The 22,034-nt window shown below is 41.9% G+C and overlaps 1 protein-coding gene across 11 annotated transcripts in view; it reads left to right on the top strand.

Moving 5' to 3' along the window:
* Positions 1-227: 227 nt before the first annotated feature.
* The window catches only part of dock4b (dedicator of cytokinesis 4b), a 200,803-nt gene continuing 178,996 nt past the window's right edge, over positions 228-22,034 (top strand). For 9 of the 11 annotated variants that reach the window (XM_074697800.1, XM_074697796.1, XM_074697793.1 and 6 more), the window contains exon 1: positions 228-449. In XM_074697800.1, coding sequence (XP_074553901.1) covers positions 413-449 — 37 coding nt within the window. In that variant the 5' untranslated portion in view covers positions 228-412. The remainder of the gene's footprint in view (positions 450-22,034) is intronic. The other 2 variants (XM_074697798.1, XM_074697797.1) reach the window with 1 other exon arrangement.

Here is a 22,034-nt window from a genome sequence, read left to right as displayed (position 1 = left end):
AACATCTTAACCATTCAATTCATATAACTGAAAAAATAAAAAAACAAAAAAACAAAACACGTGAAGGTTTATTTAATGAATCTAAAAAATATGTAGTAAACCTCATTTTCATCTCTGTCCTGACACAGAATTTGTAAAACAACACAGCAATAATAATTCAGTTCCACCAGTTTCTTCTAGTGCAGACCTTCTGATGCCCATATTTCCCAGCCGCATCTGAACGCAGCACGTCTCCGTACCACTACGAGCAGCAGCAGCAGCAGCGGCAGCAGCGCTTTCTCTCCCTGTAACCTAAACAATGAGTCCTACTACAGACCGGAGGAAAGCTCACCAATAGAATGCGTTACACGGGACCAAATCACTGCATTTTGCTGCTTTTCCGACCTCTCACTTCAATGCGCCGCGCGTAAACATGTGGATACCTACAGAACATGAGAAATACGGCGTCGGTAAGTTTATTGCCTTTATGCTTTTTAAACTGCTGTCCTCTGCGCTCACTCAATCAGTTGTAGGGCATGTGTGAGCGTGTGGATGGGCTCGTAGAGGTGAGCGGTGTCTGCTGGTGCTGGTTTCCGGCGCTGTAAACTGCTATTCTGAGGGATTCTGAGCTTTTCATCCAGTGTTGGGCAGCATCAGCTCTGCTTCAAACAGCTCAGGAGGAGAGCTGGGTTTTCATCAGACTGCCACATTGCACAGCACAGGGTTGTCGCTGTGACCCCCCACGGTTTGATAAATGAACACATTTTTATTTTTTCCTCCTTTCACCTGCTTTGCTCTGTTTTCATCAGAATATGCAGAAATAAACAAGCCGGGTTTGTTTTTGCTTTTTTTCTGCCTCCGTTTGAATGAATGAGTTAAAAAAAAAAAAAAAAAAAATCAGCTGCTTGGCTCAGACAGTCCCCGTATGCCTGTTTATTTCACTCAACCTCCTGCCAATTCTTCGATAGATTCACACATCTGAGGAGGAACAAAGGGGAGCTCTGGTTGGATTTTCCGGGTTTAAGATTGCTTTGGACCTTGAGAGGTCCTGGAAATGTGTGTATCCTTGACTGCATTGTTCCAGGCTGCCCTCGGGGCTCTGGATCAGACCCTGAAGTGAGACAAACAAGCGACAACAAGGCAACCAATGCCAAATGTGGAGGGGAGAGAAAAATCCCACACAGACTTTGTCCTGTTGGAGTGGTAGGAATTTCTTCTTTGCTTGTCTTTACCCACAAAAAGGGTCTCATTGAGATGCGGCTGCTGGAGGCGGCTTAAATGTCTCATAATTGTATTCCCCTGAGATGCTGGTCTGTATGAGGCTCTGGTCCCTGTGAGCCTGAGTGAAAATGAGCCAATAATTATTCTGTAATCTTTGTAAAAATGCCAGGAAAGTGGTCAGACCCCTCCCCCCTCAGAAACTACTCTGACATAACATATTACACTATTATTTTTCCTATTGTGCTTTTATTTTTGCATGCAGCCAGCGTGGTTGCATAATAAGTCAGCCTCGGGCCTCCTTGGAAATGTTGCTTACTGCCAAAAAGCTCTATGTGCCACCTTGCAGCCCTGACCTGGAATCGGTGAAGCACAGTGAACCAGAAACAGCCTTTGGCCCCTCTCTGTCACACTCTGCAGCCCGGTCACTTGACTGTTCCTCTAAATTTCCCCTTGGTACCGACTTGTTTCCCCTTGTTGTCCATGTAAGGGCCTGACACCGGTCACTGTGTGGATATATCATATTATAAGTTAATCCTGTGAAGGGCAGACTCTTCCAGAGCCCACAGAGCCTTTTTTATTTTGACAGGCCTGAATAGATTTATTCCATTTAGCCTCTTAAACCCGTTCCCTCCAAGTTCACCAGGCTGGATAAAAAGAAGACATTTATTTTGAAGGCTGAACACATGCCTTTGTCCCCAAACAGCTAGAGGGGGCCCTGTTAATGGGATTAAAGCTCTTTATCCTGTTTTTTTTTCTCAATAACAGCAATAAGGCTCCTTTAATTGACCGTGATTTGTGTTTCGACACATGTTTTGGCAGCTGTGCACTTCATTGTGGCCTGCTCCTTCTTTGAGGAAGGATGTCGGATGTTTTCCTGTTGTGAAATGAAGCTTGCATGACACACGTGTATGCACACTAAGAAGCAGCTGATTGGTTACACGGGTTAGATTTTGATCCCCAAAATAACAGTTTTACTTGATACAAAAGCCTCATTTCCTTCTCTTTTTAGTTTCATTCGTGCAGCACAGTCTCTACCTGTGTCTGAGAACGTCGCTCATTCTGTTTAAGTGGATCAATGGAGACTTTAGCGAGACGATTGAGCACTCGCAGGGTATAAAAAGGATTGTGTTATGCTATAAAAGAAACGTCTGTACGGCTTATTGTGTGACCCAATTTCACAATAAGGTGTTTGTTGCTGTTCTGAACTGCCAGACTGCAAAATAAATAAACTCAAATCAGCTTAAAGAGTGAGATCAAGGTGCACATTTTCAGAGCTTGCTGACACAAAAGGTGGAAATTGTGACAGATAATGAAGGGTACTCTAGGATACAATAGACATGTTGATATGAGATATTTAGGGTCTGCTGCAGCCCTGAGTGTGCACAGATGCTAATGCTACACGCAGCAGACAGTGCTGAGAGTATCTCCTGCACAACCTGCTTGATGACATCACTGCTTTGTCACACCAAACCTTGTTTTCTGCGTCTTTCTCAAACACAGGTGTTGACAACCTCCTCTGACAGATACCTCACTCACACTCTGCATCTTGTTACTTGGTTTGCAGGAGGAATGGATATCCAAATGTTTATCCTTGTTTCCAAATAACCATGGACCAGTAATGACCGTTCATCCCCAGTTGGAACCTCATCTTAAATTATTCATGCGAGCACAGGACCAGCTGTTGCCTCTCTGCAGTTCTCCTCCACATCTTATATTCAAACACTACCTGAGATAGCTCTGGGCTAAATCACACCTCTGCAAAGTTAAAACCAGTGATTCAGGCGAAACTTTACACTGCAGAAACTTAAATCTGACATTGATTTATTTCTCACTTTTTGGGATGTCCCGATTGTTTTTTTTTTTTGCCCTCCCAGACATTTGAATCTGCTCTTATTTACAGCATTCAACCAATAGTGTCACTGCAGCAAAGTGATGTCATGCCCTGTGTTATGTCTGTGTGGAGTTGAGACGGTCTGACTACAATTAGGGATACACCATTCCAACTTTTCTCATTCTGATACCAACACCTGGGCTTTGGGTATTGACCAATACCAATACCAGTGTTAAACAATAGCCAGCATGCCCTGCTGTGGGATAAGACTGGTAATGTTTTGGGTAAAAAGCAAAAAATGAGTACATTGGGAATAACTGAAGTTAATGTTTATTAAACTACTAAAATGTTAACCAGCATTTTGGAAAAAAAAAAAAAAAAAAAAAAAGCTTCATAGTGTACAGAAATTCTATTCAACTGTAAATGGATACCGATCCACCAACACCTGATTCTACGATCAGTATTTCTGCATCCTTACACATGATCCCTTGTCCGGACGCAATGTTGGATTCATAGTCTGTAACCACATGATCGGCCCTGATTTCCAATCACATGATTGAAATAGAACATACCTACATATTTTATTGAAAACTATTAAATAAGAAACAGCAAAATTCTCTTGACAAGCCTAGAAAAATGTCTGATTTCAAGATATTAAAAGACAAAAATGACACCAGATCCCTCTTGTCTTTTAATTTCTTTAAATTAAACATTTTCTGGACTCTTCAGATAAACTTGGCTCATATGACGTTTGATGAGACATTTTTTTTTAAACTGAAAATGAGACAAAAACACTGCTAAGATTTTGATTTTTGCAGGAAAATTTCTCATTTTGAGATTAAAAAGACAAAAATGAGGCCTGTATTCGTCATAAATAGAAAAAGAAATCTGCCACTGTGGTGAGAAAAATAGTACTTAATTGGTTTCTTTAAATTAGAAATTAGAGCAAAGCCTCAATTCAAGACACTAAATAAGCACATTCCTTTCTTAACCTACTGGCAGATTTTCTACTACATCAAAGTATTTCAGGCGTGATTTTTATCATTAAATATCTTGGAATAAGTCATATTTCTGCCTCTCAGGAGAGTATGCTTAATAGAAGACCAATTTACTAAAAATGAAACAAACCCTTGCTGAGATTTCATTTTTGCAGTGTACTCTTCACCCCAGTTGGGTCTTTCATGAATATCCATGCTGTGGATTCGCTCTGATATCTAAATATTGGTAAAAGTAAGTCCCTGCCTCAGCCATTTTAAATGCGATCTCCTCCAGGTGCTGTCAGCCAACGCTTTATCCCCTTTTGACAGGGAGGCAGGCTGACTAAAAGGCCTTGGAAATCCTTGGATCCTTACAGGAACATTTGATCTCGGGCCAAATCGAGATGAGATCAGAGTGTCTTGCTGGTTAATTGGAAGGTTGCGGCGTTTGATGTCGATTCGCCGGCTCTGGGAGGACAGAGGGGTGCTGCTGCTGGTGCCGATGATGAAATATGAATGGACTCTCAGCGAGCTGATGCTGGGGCGCCCATTAGCCCACCAGTGGAGTGATTACTGGTTCTTAACCCGAAGCAAGAAGGTTGGAAGATTGATGAGATGATGTTAATATCTGACTCTTAAATGGACCTGGGATATGGAGACATTAGATTGAGTCAAGAGGGAGAATATGAAAGCCGGGGTTGGTTTGGTGGGTCATAAAAATGATTTTAGGATACAGAGGGGATGAGGTGAGACATGCAGGCAGACGGCAAAGAGCCGGGCTGACTGAATTTTGGATCGTCATGAATTTATGATGACTGATAAATCTAAAACTTAACTGACAGAAAAAAAAAAAAACCCTGCTGGCTCAGAAATGCGCTTCATGCCGACCAATATTCCAAATTCTGTGTGCATTTACCAAATTAAGAAGTACTAAGGTATAAATGCTGTTTGCAGGTCAAAATAGTGAATATGAAAGAAAATCCAAATCCAGATCCTGATCCTGCCATAAAAACATCTTGACACATTTTCCTAGGGACGGGCGAGTACTGACTCCAGGTAAAGGTATCGGGCCTGTACCAGCCCTATTTCAAGGTATTGTTACTCATAAAGGCTGCTGATACCAGCAGCTGATATTCAAAGCAAAAAAACTGTACTTTGAGAAACTCCTCCTCACCAGTAGTTGGTGCTACATTTACTGCACACATTAAGCACAACTAGGGATGGGTACCGAATTAGGTACTTTTTTAGGTACCGACCAAATTCTGTCAAAAGTACCGGGTATCAATTCATGTAAAATCAAAAGGTACCATGTTTAGGTACCTAAATGCATCCTTGTGACTGTGAAGGGGTCGAAGAGTAGGCGATTTTCCATGCTGGACACGAACACAGCATTTCAAGGTTATATATAGAAGAATATATTTGTTAATTTGTAAAAAACATATATTTTATTATTGAACAGATTGATATTTTTTACCACAAAAACACAAAAAAGTACCAAAAATTGCTACCATTGAGTACCCGTACCGATTGCCAGGTACCGGGCATCTGTACCGTATCCTTTCAAGTGTCAAACAAATTTGCACTGGGTCCTGTTTAGACAACATGAATGAACCAGGGCGTGTTAACAGTTAAACTGTTTTATTTGTACTTCAGTTTATTTTAGAAAAATAATAAAACTGACAGTTTTTAGTTGTTTTTTTTCTTCAATTTTTTGCACTTTTGTTACTTTATAAAAAAAATTATAAATTCAAAGAATGTTTTTGTGTGTTTCAGTTTGAACTTACTGGCAGAGTGACGGTGCTGTCTTTGTTAGAAATTATCTGTCACTGGTAATTTAAATTTTATGTGTCAAAAGAACTAGTGGTATAGGTACTTGATATCGGTGAGTACTCAAGAGGGAGAACTTGTACTGGTATTGGTCTGAAAAAATTGGTATCGAACATCCCTACATTCCCCCCATATCATATCGCCCCCTAATGTAGAACATGTTCCTTGGTCAGAGGCAGAGTTTGCTGATGTTTACGCATGTACACTGCAGAAAACTGACCACTGACCATCTGGTATCAAGATTTCATCAGTCTGTGATGGAACAAGGACGTTTAAGCGACTGATTTTTACCGAAATCACTCAAAGAAATTTTTGACTCAAGTTCCTTTCTGGGTGAAAAAACCTGTCAGTAAGAGCTGCTGGCCCTCTTTGAGCAAAATGCCCCAGCTTTTACAGTTGAACTAAGGGAAGAAACTAAGCTTCAGGAAAGTTGTTGTGGTCATGATTATCAAGAACAGCGTGGTGCAGGGAAAGGGCAAACCGAAATGTCAGCAATCACCAGAAGTTTCCAATCGCTCTTGTTTCAGAGAAGCTTGGTTTCTGCCCAAAGCTGAGTCTCGGTATCAATCTGAGTCAGGAAGGAAGCTTGAACTATAACACACTCAAGGCTGCATTGTGTCATATCTTTGGCAGACGTCAAGTTAATATTGCGGACACAGAGTGAGGCCTTTCTCCTCATTAAAAGCCTTTGATACAACCAATCAAGCATGTCATTGCTCATCATAATTTCCAGATGTAATTAAACCGTTTTAACGAGCCGGGTTGCATGCATGTGCGTGCATGTTGGGTTCACCACAAATAGCTGCAGAGGCTTTAACGCAGCTCTGTCCCTCTCTGTGATGCTAACAGGGGGATCAGATGCAGACAGTGTCCTGATTGAATGTTCCGGCTCCAGGCCTCGCTGCGATGGAGGGGGCCGATGTCAGGCCTGGGGGGTTTCCTGCTCCTCCTATGGCTGACATCACTGGCTTCTCCCTGGGGGAATGTCGCTGCAGTTGATGGGGAGTGGAGGAGGGGGGGTGATGGGTGATGGGTGCCGGCGCGTGTCAGGGGTGGACTCATTGTCGGGGCGTCCGCCTTGCCCTGTTACCCCCAAATTCAACCCTCCCCTCCCTTCACCACTCCACGGGGGATTAGCAGGTTGTTTTGGAGGGAGACCCCGAGGCCCATTCCACCATTACACCCATGATTCCCCGACGCAGCGAGCCCCAGGGCGATGTATGTGAGGAGGGTGGGAGGATGGGGGAGGGGCGCACTGAGGTGAAGCCAGCTTGTAATTGCTTTCTCCATCTGCAGAGATAGCGCCCCTTCTCCTCTGCATACACTCGCTTCATGCAATCACTCAGCGCGTTAGAGACTGTAGGAGGCCCTTTGGGGATTGAAGAGATGCAGAAATAAGAAGAAAATAGAGAGAAGGAGAGTTAACCGCCCTGCTCACCATGATGCACAGGCTGTGTGTGCATCAGGGAGGGGTTAAATAAATCAACATGGACGTCCAACATATGACGGGCTCATTCACCGCCTGACAAAAACAACCACTGTGGGACACACGGAGCTGGAATAATGCCACTGCTGCTTCGTTTGTTTCACAGAATTCAGTCACGCTCCATTTATCGTGGAATTATGACACAAAACAATCAAACAGCACAAACACTGTCTGCTTGTTGTGACCCTGAAACACAAGGTGTGATCATTTCTGTTGTAGTTTTTGGAAATATAAACTCATACCTCTTTCCTCTTTAACTCACCCCTGTACAGCTTTGTCACACACACTCTCACACAGCGGGGATGCCCTTGTGAATCCCTCTGGAGCTGCTGACACGAACAAACCAATACGCTCTAATTGTCTGTCCACATGTATGATGTGGGGACACACAGCGGGGGGGGGTTCTTCCTGCGTTTCCACTCGAGTGGCGGTGAAGTGTGCTCGCTGAGGTGAGACCAGGCTGCTCCTCAAAGATGGACGAGTGATTTCCAGTTTAGAGATGCTCACTCTTATCACACAGGCTAAGATTTCACACCAGATCTGGTAACAGGGCTGGGACGATTTATGGGCTGCTGATTCAACTTAAATTGCCATTCTTTGATATTTCTGATTTTTACTTTGCTTTTTTAACACTAGACCACGTGAAAAGTTGAATAATGATGTTGATGTCTACAGACAATTTGGGATGGGTACCTTTCACATTTGAAACGATACGGTACCTATACCCGGTACCTGTCAATAGGTACCGGTACTCAACGGTACCAATTTTTGGTACTTTCTGTGTTATAGTGGTAAAAAAAATATCTCAATTTATAGAAGAATAAAAATTTTTTTTTTTTTCAATTTAACATATTCATTCTTCAGTATATAACCTTGCAATGCTGTGTTCATGTCCAGCATGGAAAATCTTCTACTCTTCCACTCCCTCATAGTCACAAGGATGCATTTAGGTACCTAAACATGGTACCTTTTGATTTTATGTGAATCGGTACTCGGTACTTTTGACAGAATTTAGTTGGTACCTATTAAAGTATCTAACTCAGTACCCATCCCTACAGACAATATCAGGAGCCATATTTTCCCCGAAAATGCACAGTACTTGTAATGTAATCTGGGATCCGACATTTCAACTTCTTTCTAACTTAAAAACAAAGACTAAACAAAGACTACTTATAGAAAAAAAAAAAAAAAAAAAAATCAAGAATAAAAATCATAAAAAAAAAAAAAAATTCCCAACTCTGGGATACAAACATAAACATTGATGAAATGAAGCCAATCTGCATACACAGCCGCATTCAATATAACGCTGGCTGTAAGCTTGCTTTCCAACAGCTACAGGGTGCCAGTCGATCATGTGACCTGAGCTGTGTCTCTGATTGAACACAGCTCCCCCCCCCACAGTTTCAAAAAATCCTGGAAGAAACCCTGGGTGTCATTTCTACCAACTGGATGTTGCTTATTGGATACCGATTTTTCTCCCACCCCTATCTGCTTTGGATTACTGCTTTTATAATGCTCATGCCCCTGGTAGTTGCTGTCTTGGCTGCTCCTTAATGGTTAAAAAAATGAGCTGATCGATCTGTGAGCTCATTATATGAACATTAATCTCAATCTGTTGACAGTTTTTCTCATTTTTTAATCACCAAATTGATTCTCAATTTGATGAATGTGATGATTTCCTGCTTTTCTCAAACAAATCTGACAGAAAATGATAACACTGCATGTTCTGCTCTTTCTTCTTGGACAAAATAAGACCTTTAAAGGCATTTGTCCTCCATGTGATCAGATTTCACTGTTTACTATTCACCGTCCATGAAAAGAGGTTGTTTCCTTTTGGGTTGATAAGACCTACATCACAACCAGAGAGATGGATCTTCATTAAGATGGTTTGTGATCTCTTTTTCGTCATGGATCCTTCACACGTGTCTGCAGCAGGCGTGTCGTGGTATAGACCAGTTGTGGTTCCCCTTTCTGGTCCCAGTCTCTGATCCCTGTGTGAGTGAGGTTAATGGGAAATGTCCCATTAGAAATTCAGCAGCTTAACTGATCAGTGCCTCTCCTGTTGTGGAAGCAGGGTGTGAGAGTGTGTGTATATTTCATATGTGTGTGTGTGTGTGTTTGGCATCCGTGTGGGTGAGGGAGAAATGACTGACACGCCATTTTCATAAACGAAGGGCGTCTGCCGGTGACAATCACTTTGACTGGCGGCTGAGAGGAGCTGTTTATTCACTGAGAGAGGCTGATTTTTTGTGCTCGTCTGCAGCAGAGAGACGACGGCCTGCGCTGGTCCTGAATCAGTTATCTGTAACACGCCTGTAGTCCCGCCCTGCACGTATTGACCACACATTGATCCGTGTGAGCGTTTGTGTGAATGACCCAGTGCATCACAACGACCTTTGTGCGTCCATTTCCACATAAAGCCTCCATTAGAGAGGGCTTCCTTTGCCTCTTCATTCATTCCTGAGGTGCTCGTAAAAAGGTGAAGTTATGGTCTGTTCAGGATAAGTCTAATATCATTAATGTATTATTGATGGCTAATAAAGAGTCCAGTCTTGCTTTAAGGACGTTTGCATAATTTAGGAGGGAGACGAGCTAATGGAGGTTGTCTCTGTCTTCAATTATCCTCAGAGTTCTTGGATTAAAAAATGGTCTCAGACTCTCTCAGGGTCATGGAGGGGGTGTTTAAATACAGGAGACTGATACATGGGGCTTTGGTTCAGATCTCTGTTGGCACCTGTAGTTTGATAAATGTCTCTGTAATATGATTGATCCTCTTCCTCTTCTATGTTCTCTTTTATGGTTACATATTCTAGTTTACACATTCCCACAAAAATGCCTTAAACAGCAACAAAAAGACGACAAAAAACAGCAAAACAATTTAAGATGTTTTGACATCTAAAAGTATAGACCGGACTGAAGTCTGTGTTTTTGTTTGTCGTTTACGTTTGGTTTGGTTTATGGTTTCACACTGTCGATATTGCTCACGGATCTTAGGTGACAAGCCTACGTGATATCATCACCAACTGTGTGCTTTGTGTGTCTCTGTAGTTTACACTCATTGGTCACTTGACTAGCAGGCAGCTTAATCCCCCTGTCATCTTGTACCTTTTCTCTTTCATTCTCTCTGAGAACATTTTGAAAGTTTCAGTATTTTTTTACCTCTCTAAGTCAGCCCCTTATAAAATCATCTGGCCAAATATTTATCAGACATTGTCTCCTCCTCTCCTCGTGTACTTCTCCAGCTCATTTCGCTTTGGTGATGGTTCTTCTTTTTCTGTAGTCATGTCAGAATTCCCTGTCATTAGTACAAAGGTCTGAACGTTTCTAAATAATGATTTCAAACTTGGCATGAACCAGACCGTGTTCCTGTTTAGTTGGGACTGAGACCACCTTTTTTGGTCAGACCAAGGTCTGACTGTTTGGTTCAGACCAAGGTCCAGGCGAGGCCTCACAACTGTGACTTTTGGTTTGGACCAAACAGGAAAGTCTGGGAGTCCAGACCAAACAACGCTGGTGTGAAAGCCCCCTGTATGTCATGTGTTTGTTCATAGTTAATAACTTGGCACTCTTGTTAATTAGGGCTGCAGTAACCAAATATTTTAGTACTTGATTATCCTGGCAATTACTTGAGCAATAGAAAAAGTATTGCCATTATGTTAATGCCATTATTGTTTGAACAATGCGGGATCTTCTTCATAGGTGGTCATAAATGACTAGTCATCAAATCTTACAGTTGGATGATTACCCATCCCACCAACCATAAATGTCTGTTAACACGGCGAATAATTGTAACAGGTGACTGCTGACAGATTTACTAAACAGGCTTTGTCTGAAGAGTGTTTCCTGCCTCTTGCCCAGTAACCCCCTGTGATCCTTAACTGGTAAAGCTGTGAAGTTAATGGATGGTTGGATGGTGGGTTTTTGCTTTTGTTGTGTAAAATTTAGGGATGTTCTGATCTTGATTTCAACTGTTGGATCAGAGTCAGTAGTAGAGAATCGACAGTTTGGGCCCATTTCTCACCCTGATCATTTACATACACTGTAATAAAAGTAGCACATGAAAGCCCTGTTTCCACCAAGCGATCTGGTACAGATCAGTACACTTTGGTACAGGTTGGATCGGTAAAGCCTGATTCTCTTTGTGTTTTCACAGCCAACTGTGCCCTTCTTGAAAGGCAGCGTGTAAGCTAGATGCCGATAGCTGCGTTAGCTATGTCATAGCGCAGTAGCATAGCAATGCAACACAATGCAACACAGTGTACCCCAAATCCAACGAAGAAGAAAAACACAACATAAACAAAGAGCAATGATGGAAGACATCCAGCAATTTGTCTATGTCCGGGGTCTGCAACCTTTACTGTCATAGGAGCCACTTTTTCCTCAGCTCAGCCGGATTAATGTCATTCAGGAGCCACAATTCTACTCTATCTTCACAATATAGACAGAAAAATGTATGAATTTGAAACATATTAAAAATCTAGAGAATAATTATCTAAACAAGAAGATATTGTGTATATAAAATTGTACGTTATGTCTCAGGTTTTTATTTTCAATAAATTTGCAAATATAAAAAAAAGAAAACTATGTAACATCATAAACTTCACACATAAATAAATAAGATATTTCAGTGATTTTTTTTTGTGATTTTTTTTTATTTAATTAAACACAAAAAAATTCCTAAATTTGCAAAAAAAAATACATAAATAAAAAAAACTTGCCTTTTTACAAATTTGCTCCATTTTAAAATAATTTAAAAATTGGGGGAAAAAATGCAGAAATAAAAAAAAAATGAAATCTAAAATTTGCAAAATTTTAAAAAATTAGAATTTTTATTTCTAAATTTGAAAAAAAGTTTACAAAAAATGAATTTCAAAAAAAAAAAAAAAAATAATCAATTAAAATTCTTCATTTCATTTCTATTTTTTCAAATCTACAGAGAGCCACATCAAAGGAGTCAGAGAGCTGTATGAAGCTCCAGAGCCGCAGGTTGCAGACCCCTGGTCTATGTTGTGATTGGCGAGGTCGACTCAACATTTAAACATGGCAGGGTTATGTGTTTTGTTGTTTTTTATTACCAGTGTTGAACAGGAAGTGATGGTTCTTTTGACCAATCAGCGGACTGCAGTGTTTCTAGCTCCACCTTCTGGGGTCGGCTCGGTATGTCTGGCACCCCAGCAGAAAGGAACCAAAAAGTGGGAAAGTACGGGTCGATAATTTGGGGACCTGTACCAGTTTTATTCCAAGGCAACGCCACAAAATGCGTGCCGTACCGAGATGAATGAACTGACCCACTTAGTGGAAACAGGGCTATATTGGACGCACTCATCACCAGCGCCCCCATGACCGACATGTCAGTAGTACAGATGTATTTTAGATCAGAAGAAGAAACAGTCAGCCAGTCATACAATCTACATTACCAGCTTTATGTCATTTTAGTATTGGCAGAATAAGTCAAAGTAGAGCCAAAGCTGAGGGAAATGTGTGTTTGCAACATTTTATTTCAATAAAACATCTAATTAGCTTTAATATGAGCCACATTTACCTGAAAAATCCTGAAAATGTCTATAAAAAGACGAAAAAGTGTTAAGAAGTCTACTGATAGGGTAGGAAACATTATCCATCAGTTCATGGAAAACAAAAATAACATCTTGATTCAAGAAACTGGAAAAGTCATTTTTTCTTACTTTGTCGGTATATTCTTTTTTATTTTCTCATATAAACCAGTGTCATTTTTTTTACCCCTTTGCAGCTAGAATGAGACATTCTTATAGCCTTGTCAGGGGAATGTGGCTCATATTGAGCCTGATGGGATGAAGTTAGACAAAATAAGAAACCCTTGCTTAGACTTCAGGTTTTTTCAGTGAACAATTCATTGGCTCAAGGACTAAACAAAGAAAAGCTCTCAAACTCACGACTGGGAGATCCTTAGAGATTTTTAGAGCTGAAAATTAGATGTGTAAATCATCACTTTGATGCAGAACAAATGAAACAACAGAAGATTTGTTCGTAGATGTGGCCTAAAGTCATCTTCCTCTAAGATACTTAGAATGAGATTGTGCCTTAAACAGCCCAGCTCTGCTCTGCTGAAAGAATCACAGCCCTGTTCAGGTCACCGAGGACACGATCAGGAGCTCCCGTCTGGATTAACAGAGGGAGAGACAGAGGAAGAGGGGGAAAGGTCTTCAGACAGTTACCTCCTACAGACGCCATTGTCAGACCTTGACTGGGCGTTCACCCACAGCGCTGTTAACCTCTGCTGCCCTCATATTCCTCCTCTGGTAGGGAGTGTTTGTAGCTTCTGTTTCTTTAAATTGATTTCTTTTGCTTCCAGACTCCCGTGTTGGTCTCCTTTTCTCACTTTCTGTCGCTGCTCTGCAGAGTGAAATGTTTGGACAGACAGCGAGTCACACTTTGACAACCGTTATCTCACTTTCTGCCTCTTTCCCCTCATCCATTGCTCACTCATTCGCTCTCCGCTCGACATTTTATCTATATCTTTCCATTAGCAGCCCACTTACCTCTATCGGTGCAGCAGTCTGTTCCACTTTTATCTCTCTTCCACATGCCTCCTTCTTTTCTCCCCATCCTCTCCCTCTCCATCCATGCTCACCTGTCCCAGATATCCTGATATTCTCAGATATCCTCAGATACTAGGTGTGTTTGCAGAGATTCAGGCTTGTTTGTGGCCCTGCTGCATGTGTAGGTGTGTTTTCTGTAATGTCTACATGTTACTGCGCTTTATTAATGGATGTGTGTTAGCAGCCACCTCACTGGACTGGAAAAGTGAAGATGATGAAGCACTACAGAAGCCCCACAGGCTTTGGGGTAGAGCTGCAGCTCCAGCAGATGTTGTGTCTCTTTGTTGTGCTGCACACTTCACTGCACACTGGAAATGCCAGGTTATACAGTCAATGGGAGGAAGAGGAGACATGGAACTGTTCGAGTTCTAGAAAGTTCTATAATCTGATGTTTAAAGATTAGATCTTTTAAAAGAAAAAGTGAAAAACTGCCTGGATTTGGAGGGACTAAATTTATTTTCTTGACTTCAGATCCACAGTAGCTCATTAAAATATCAGTAATCTGTTCAGTAGCCCTTTCTGGAGAAGAAGCAATCGTCAAATGGTAGCATCGCAGCATTAAAACTAGGGGTGCACCGAATCGATCCTGTTGTATTGGGTGTCAGCGCCGATCCAGCTCCTCAAAGCTGGATCAGGTACCGGTAGGAAAGGATCGGCTAAACTATTATGTAGTCTACATGGCACAAAATCTTACAATCAAATAGTCATTTCTAGGGGTGTAACGGTACATGTATCCGTGCCAAACCGCTCTATAAGGCCATTGGGTTCGGTACAGTGCTGTATTCGGACAGTACAGTAAGTTTACGTTAGACGCTGCACATGGCTCTTTAATATTCACGTAAGTACTTGTCTATGATTGGCTGAGCAGGGAAGGTGTTTTAATTTTCATGAGGAAAGTGGTCTGTGGTTCATGCTTTGCGATCATGTGCATATCATGACGTCTCACTGCGAGCCAATCAGAAGATGAATATCAAAGAGGAGCTTGTGTCTGAATTATGCATCATGGCTGCTGCTAACACCAACCGGAGCTTAAAGAGCCTCCCCCCTTGCTGTATAATAGCAAGTTTTGGGTTTAATAAACATGCTAAACAAGCAAATGGTTTTGCGTTTTTCCACTCTGTACCGAGAATGTACTGAACCGTGACCCTAAAACCAAGGTACGTACCGAACCATGATTTTTTGTGTACTGTTACACCCCTAGTCATTTCTGTAAATTCTGAACATTTTTTTAAATCAAACTGCTGTTAAACATTTCAACACTTATAAAGAAATATTAACTTCAGTAATTCCATATGTACTCATTTTTGTCTTTTACTCCAAACATTACAAGTCTGATCCCACAGTGGAGTATGCAGGTTATTATTCAATACTGGTATCGGATCAGAATCGGTATCGGTCTATTCCCAAAGCTCATGTATTAGTATTAGGAGCAGAAAAGCTGGATTGGTGCACGCCTAATTAAAACGTTTGGAGAGTGGCGTCTCTTTGCTTGGAGCACAAAGTGTTACTGCTGGAGTCGAGGAGGACTGTTGCTTAGAGGAGACAATGAGAAGAAAGTGAGCTTACATTAGCTGAATTATCATCTCTGCTCTTCGTGATTACCCTTTCTCTGGCAAAAGTTAAAAATACCTTAAGTAAGTACTGCAAGTTTAGAATATGATACTTGCTATTTAGGTTCTGAGTTCAGGGATTGAAAATGATTTGATAAACTAATTGAAACTGACCCACAGTGATTCTGCGTATCCATCAGGTTCTTTTTCAGCTACTTTTCCATTTCCTGTAGAGTTTCTGATCTGATGTTCAGGTTCTAAGAGTGACTGTTTTAACTAGTTGTTAGATTACAACCATAGTCTCTGTAATATAAAACACAGTCTCTGTGATGTCACGATCTGTTTCTGAGACACTGTATTTAAGCCGGGGTCCATATTGGAAATATGGAACTGAACCTAGCTTCTTTAATGTCCATATCTTCTCCCTTTATGTACAAAAATGTACTTTTTTCAAACAATGTTACTATCACTGCTCTCATACTTCCATGCATCCTTTATGTTGGCATTACTGTTAACCAATACATCCACCAGGGGGGGCAGCCCAGAGTCCAAAGTTTAACTCGAAAACAAACAAGGGAACTATGGAGGAGGTATTTCCAGGACATCTTACATGAAAGACAAAAATGGAGGCAGCTTCGTAGGAGGTGGCGAGGTATCAAAGTTTTTCTTCAAAAAGTCACAGCTTTAATATTTCTTCTTTGTGTCTCACAAGAACTATAAATCAGGTAGTAAGAGCAACACTGCCTCCATGGTTGGTACCGCTCCATTTGACCTATATGTGACCTGTATGTGTACCTGTATGTGTACCTGTATGTGTACATGTGTGTACCTGTATGTAGAAATACAGACAAAATAAACTCAGAGCATGGACAGAAGGCGCCGTCCGTGTCCAGATTCACATTCAGTTGAGCATAAATGAGCCTTTAGGATGAGGTACAGAAGTGGGTCTTTGGCCTCTTTGCAGACAGCTACAGGATGCTCACCTGTCAGTTAAGCCACCAATGCTCTTCTATGAAAATAACTCTTGAGGTGCATAACTTTGAAAATAACATGTTGTGAAACATCCTTCCCCGTAAAGTGTGTGCTGAGAGAGAAATCTTCTGTCCAGACCTTGAAAGATTTTTGAACCAGGCTGTTAACGTGTTTATTTCTGCTATTGACTGTCTTTTTCAATGAGTGTGTGTGGTTTCTGGTGCTCCTGCAGCCAGCCTCAAGTGGACACTCAAGGAACTGCAGGTTCTAGCACTTTGACATCAGCTTTAGTTGTTGCGTCTGGTTAACTGGTGACTTAAAGCTAAATGTGTCTCTGATTGTTGGGTATAAAAGCATTTGAAACACCGGAATGTAAGTCCAAAGAGAAACTGAAACACGTCACACTCCTGATATCTGATGCTGAGATACGTCAACAAAACTCTCACCATGGTGCTGGTGTTTCAGCTTCTGCTTGAAGTCAAATTGCTTCAGATGTTGCACATTGCTCTGTTTGTGCAATTTTGTATAAAACTGAGTGTCTGAGTGACTTCCTCCACTCTGCGCTGACGTTGTCTAGGGACGTCATTGCACTGACGTCAAGGCACATGATTTCTCTTCAGGAGGCCAAGCTGAGCTCGTGTAGATTCTTGTCTTCTAGTTAAATAGTGTGGATATAGACTTAATGCTGAACTGTTTGATTTTGTCACAGTGATGAAGCTGATTGCTGGGGCATGTTTAAAGCCTTTCTTACTGTTTGTCATGTTGTCGAATTGCAAAGCTGTTGTTTGAGTCATCGAAACTAAGACTTGCTGTCTAGAAATGAGAGCACTGCTTTCCTCTGTGTGAAAGCCTGGACCTCAAGTGATTAAGTTACATTTGAAAGGCAAATCTAAAGTTGTTTTCTGAGTATACAGCACAAACTGAAAGTTTACAGAATGATGTCAAAGGAGGTGAAGGCTTCAGGATCTTTGTACATCTGTCTGTCATAAGTCTGTTTCTCCAGCGTTTGCAGCAGCAGACAGATGTTTGTTTCTTTGTCTCTTCTCTTTCTGCTCTCTACCTGTTTTGGTCTGTTTTTATATAACGGAGCAGGCAGCTGTTTTTCTTCCAGGCTAAAGTGCAGAAAAAGACTTGAAAGGATTGTATTCTTGTCTTCTCGGCTCTGCTCTTGATTACCTCTGCTGCTATAAAAAGCTCTGGCCTGAGTTTGTTGTCTCTTCTGGTCCTGTGAGCTATTCATCCTCCTGTGCTGTCTCATCTCAGTCGGATCAGAGGTTTTTAGCGATGATGAGCTCATGAAAATCTCTGCTGCAAACAGAGATGCTTGCACGGCTTTAATAGCGGTGGTTATTGACTGTTTGCTCAAGAGCTGTGGCACAGACATCGATCGGTTTGGCTCCTTCTTCTCCAGGATTGAACTGTTTTCTCGTCCACATCGTTCTCCGTGTCTCGAGGATCACAACAGGAGGATCAGCTGCTGCTCGGGCTGAAGCCTCTCTGACCTTGGCTGCTGTTAGCTGTCTCATTACTGCTGAAGTGTGTGTGTGTCTGTGTGTGTGTACTGCTGCGGTTGATTCTGTGTATTTGACGGCCTCTACATCTGATCTTTGTCCCCTGTGAGCTTTGAGCGATGTGCTTCCTGCTCTAACTGTGTGATGGAGATGAAGTCCCGCCTCAACCTGCTGCATGTGAGGTGCTGGCTCGCTGCCTCACCCCTACTCCTCCTCCTCCTCCATGAACTCCCCTCACTTCCTCTCCACTCTCCCTGCCACAGAGAAGCCAGTTTAATGTCAAGCCGACTTTCAAAAGGGCTTTCAGCGCCGCTCACTCCTTTTCGTCATGGCTCTATTTTTCAGTCAATTTAAGGCTGGAGTGTGGAGCTGATTGTGATTGATTTTTTCAGGCATGCTCGGCTGCTCAGCTGATTGAAAGGCTTTATTCCTTACAGAAAAAAGGTACACGCACACATCCTGCATGTGTGAGTTTCTTCATTTGGACTTAGCGAGTTTGAAAGGAGTTACTCCAATGACAAAGCTGTAAATATGACGGGTTGGGAGCAGACGGGCTGAGCAGCGTGGATGAATTCCTAAATGAATCGTGTGGATGTTGTAGAGTGTTACCGCCTCAGAGAGTCTGTTTAATTCATCAGGTTGACTAAACCTCTAACTGCGACCCACTTCACTTCATACGTCTCCTCTTTTCAACTCGACCCCTCAGCGGGGAATGTTTATCCAGCCTTCAAACCACGCTGAGACAGAAACAGATTTCTCAGTTAAATACTCGTCTTGAATTAATAAACTCCCTGCTAACATCAGAGCCGGTGGATCATTTGAAGATTTGTTTGTCTAAAAGGAGAAACAGAGCGTCTTCCCACATCCTGCCCATCACCGGTGACTGAATGAGGCCTTTAACGGCCTCTGAAAGACACTGAAGGTTGGCATCGCCGTGCATTGTGAGGCTGTTTGTGCTTCTTCTCTCAGAGGATTCCCTCTGTTGATTTGATTGGCTGGGTTTGAGAAAGAGCTGCGTGGGGGATAGAAGAATTAGTTTCCTGTGGTCGTCAGTTGTCACAAAATGGAAAATCTTTCAAATTCATTCTTAAAATCTGGAAGACTGAAACATGGATTGATTCTGTAGACTCACAAAACCATCCTCTTCCCAGCAACACACAGCCGACCTTTTTACCATATTCTAAAGCTGTCCACTTCCTTTAAATACTACTACTACTGCTAATACTACTACTAACTTCTAGCTACTAATAATTACTGATGGGACTTTTATAGTATTTTTTTTTAATTCTCAAAAATGCTTGACATTGTGCAGGACGTGAGACACAAAAGATCTGATAGACCTACAGTGATGGCAGAGGTCATGCGTATGAGACTTTTATTTTGAAAAGCTAGTTTTTGAGTTTGTTTTTTTAACCAGTGAAGTGAGATGGAGTTGTGGATGTTGATATATGAGAGACAAACCACTGATGCTTCATTTTAACCTCCATCTGAAATGTTGAATGAGGAAACTCCAACAAAACAACAGACAACTCTCTCAGTAGCCCCGCCCCCAGCCCCTGACGTAGTTAATGCTTCGCTCTGACCCAGCAAAGAGTTGGTGCTTGATAAGCACCAGTTTTGAGCACGTGGGGTCAGAGCTTTGTTGGTGGTGAAACAAAGAACCAGTGCTGAGTCAGGAACTGGCACTAGCACCAAAAGGGTATAAGAGGTGCTTGGTCTTGGTGGTGGGGGTCAGAGTGTTGGTACCCGTTGATCCCAGGTAGCGAAATGGGCAGAAAGCTGGTCAGGTATTAGGGGGCAGGGTTACTAGGGGCTGCAGTGGATTTGGACCTGGTGACTGACCTGAGTTTTGAACATGTTCCAGTTTTTGGAGGTCAGTGGAAGAAGACCTTAAAGGAAGCTGTCACAGTCGGTCAGTCTGGAGTGGGGATGGGTACCTTTCACAAGGTAATATGTTACCGATGCTGGTACCAGGCAATTGGTATTGGCACTCAGTGGTACCAGTTATCAGTACTTTTGAGTGTTTATGTGGTAATAAATATTAATTTGTTTGATAATCAAAATCTCAAAGTTTTTCAATCTAACATTTTTATTTCTCAATATATAAACTTACAATTCTTGCCCAGTATGGAAAATCCCCTACTCTTCCATTCCCCCACTGACACAAGGATGCGTTTAGGTACCTGAACGTGGTACTGTTTGATTTTACGTGAATCAGTACTCGGTAATACTGATGGAATTCGGTTGATTCCTTTATAAGTACCTGATCCGTACCCATCCCTAGTCTAAAGCTTATAAGATGTGAACAAGCTTCCCTGCGTTTATTTTATAATCATGTTGACACATTTTCCTGCTGACAGTTTTCAGCTGCTGTTTGTATCATCTGTGCCACCAGGTCGATCAGGAAATCTGACGTGTGTATTAAGGTCAAAGTAAAAATAATGATCCTCACTTCTCTTCAGTGTCATGGATGAATGCTGTTTGGACAAATGTGGCTGTTAGTATTTATCATTTTTCACATTTTCCTTCTGGCCTCTCTGGCTGATGATCTCTTAATCTGACTGCTACACATGAAAGTGGTGAAAAACAGCGAAGATACTTTGAACAAGTCAGGACGATTGGATATTTGATTTATTTTTTATTGATAAAAAATCAAATAGCTCATGTGATGTGAAGTGATATAACTCTTGACGGTGGTTGGAGTGCGTCTGACAGCTGTTTGCTGCTAAATAACAAAAAAAAAAAATAATCCATGTTAGCATCAAAACATTTTTAATAATACAAAAAAACAAAAGCTCCAGCTGCTTGAGAAGAACACAGGATTTCTGCAGAGTTAAACTTTTTATGGTAGAGCTAGGGTATATATATTGTATCCATTGGTATATCACAGCTAACTAGCTTACAACAACATTGCACAGTCATTAAATCTTTATCTCACATGAAACTAAAGAAAAGTGTTCTGTGATGAAATTCTCATCCCTAGTAAACAGCTGATAGCGGTGGTTCATATATGTATTAATCATTTACGACTCGTGTTTTATGTTAAAAACAACAGATTGATGGTTCAAGCCCCTCTCGATCCTCTGATGGTGCACCGGCAGTTTGTTAGCATGGTTCAAACCCCTCCAAAGCAGACATCAGGGTCACTGCAGGTGCTGGTATCAGTTTCTTTTCCTCCTGCGAGGCGTTACCAAAAAAAGAGCTCATTGAACCTCGGTGGGCTTGGCTTGAAGTGGCCCCTGTTTGCCACAAGTGTGACCTCTCACCACGCATCCACCTGGTGTCTTTATTTCCCTCTTTCCATCACTTGCTGCCTCGGGGGAGGCGCTCTGAAGAACTAAAAGCGGAAAGTAGCGCTGCTAAAAGCGGCTGAAATGGATCCCCTTTGTGTGGGGGGCAAGAGGGGAAACGTGGAGGAAAGCCCCCACTGTGGGGAGAGAAAACAGTCTGGGGGGATGATGGCGGATGAACACCTCGGGTGGTTGTTGGAGTAAAACGGAGGAAAAGACTGAGAATGGAGGTTTTTACTGGCTGTGTACACAAAGTGCGATCCTATAGCAGCTTCCCTCTTTGTGCGTTCTTCTCATACCGTGTGGGGCCTCTTTCTATTCCTGCTAACAAGCAATTTGTGTCGAGAGCTGGCCTCAGATAAAACAGACACACTGGCATGGAGTGAGTACAAAAGCTTGGAGAAAAGACAGAGACGTCCACATGTACTTGTGTTTATTTCCTGTTTGATGGCAGATGGTCGGGTTGATGAAGTAATAAAACATATTCGTACAAGACTGTGTTGGTTCTTTTCCCAAGGGCGTGTGAATTCAAAAATAGCATCAGAGGGAAGTATTCCCCCTGCGGAGAAATATCTGCAGTTAATGAATCAATAATGGAAATCTCTTTTAGGATCATGTAACCCCTCTCCCTATTTATCTGCAGCCTAATGACCTGTCATGGGTTTCATTTGAACCCTGATGGTCATCACAAAGCCCGGTGTCACCTTTCAGTCTTTGAACATCAGGACGATGCTTTCATGTTGTCTGAATGTCCCACTTGAAAGAGCGGGTAGCGTAACCTGAGTGATTTATGCCTCCTCACTTTTTGCTTC

The sequence above is a fragment of the Halichoeres trimaculatus genome, unplaced genomic scaffold, assembly GCF_033239565.1.
Source record: "Halichoeres trimaculatus isolate MK-OKI-2021-1 unplaced genomic scaffold, fHalTri1.1 fHalTri1_scaffold_21, whole genome shotgun sequence".
Classification (NCBI taxonomy): Eukaryota; Metazoa; Chordata; class Actinopteri; order Labriformes; family Labridae; genus Halichoeres; species Halichoeres trimaculatus.
Note: the sequence above shows the minus strand (reverse complement) of the source record. Positions and strands in the feature narration are given on the sequence as shown.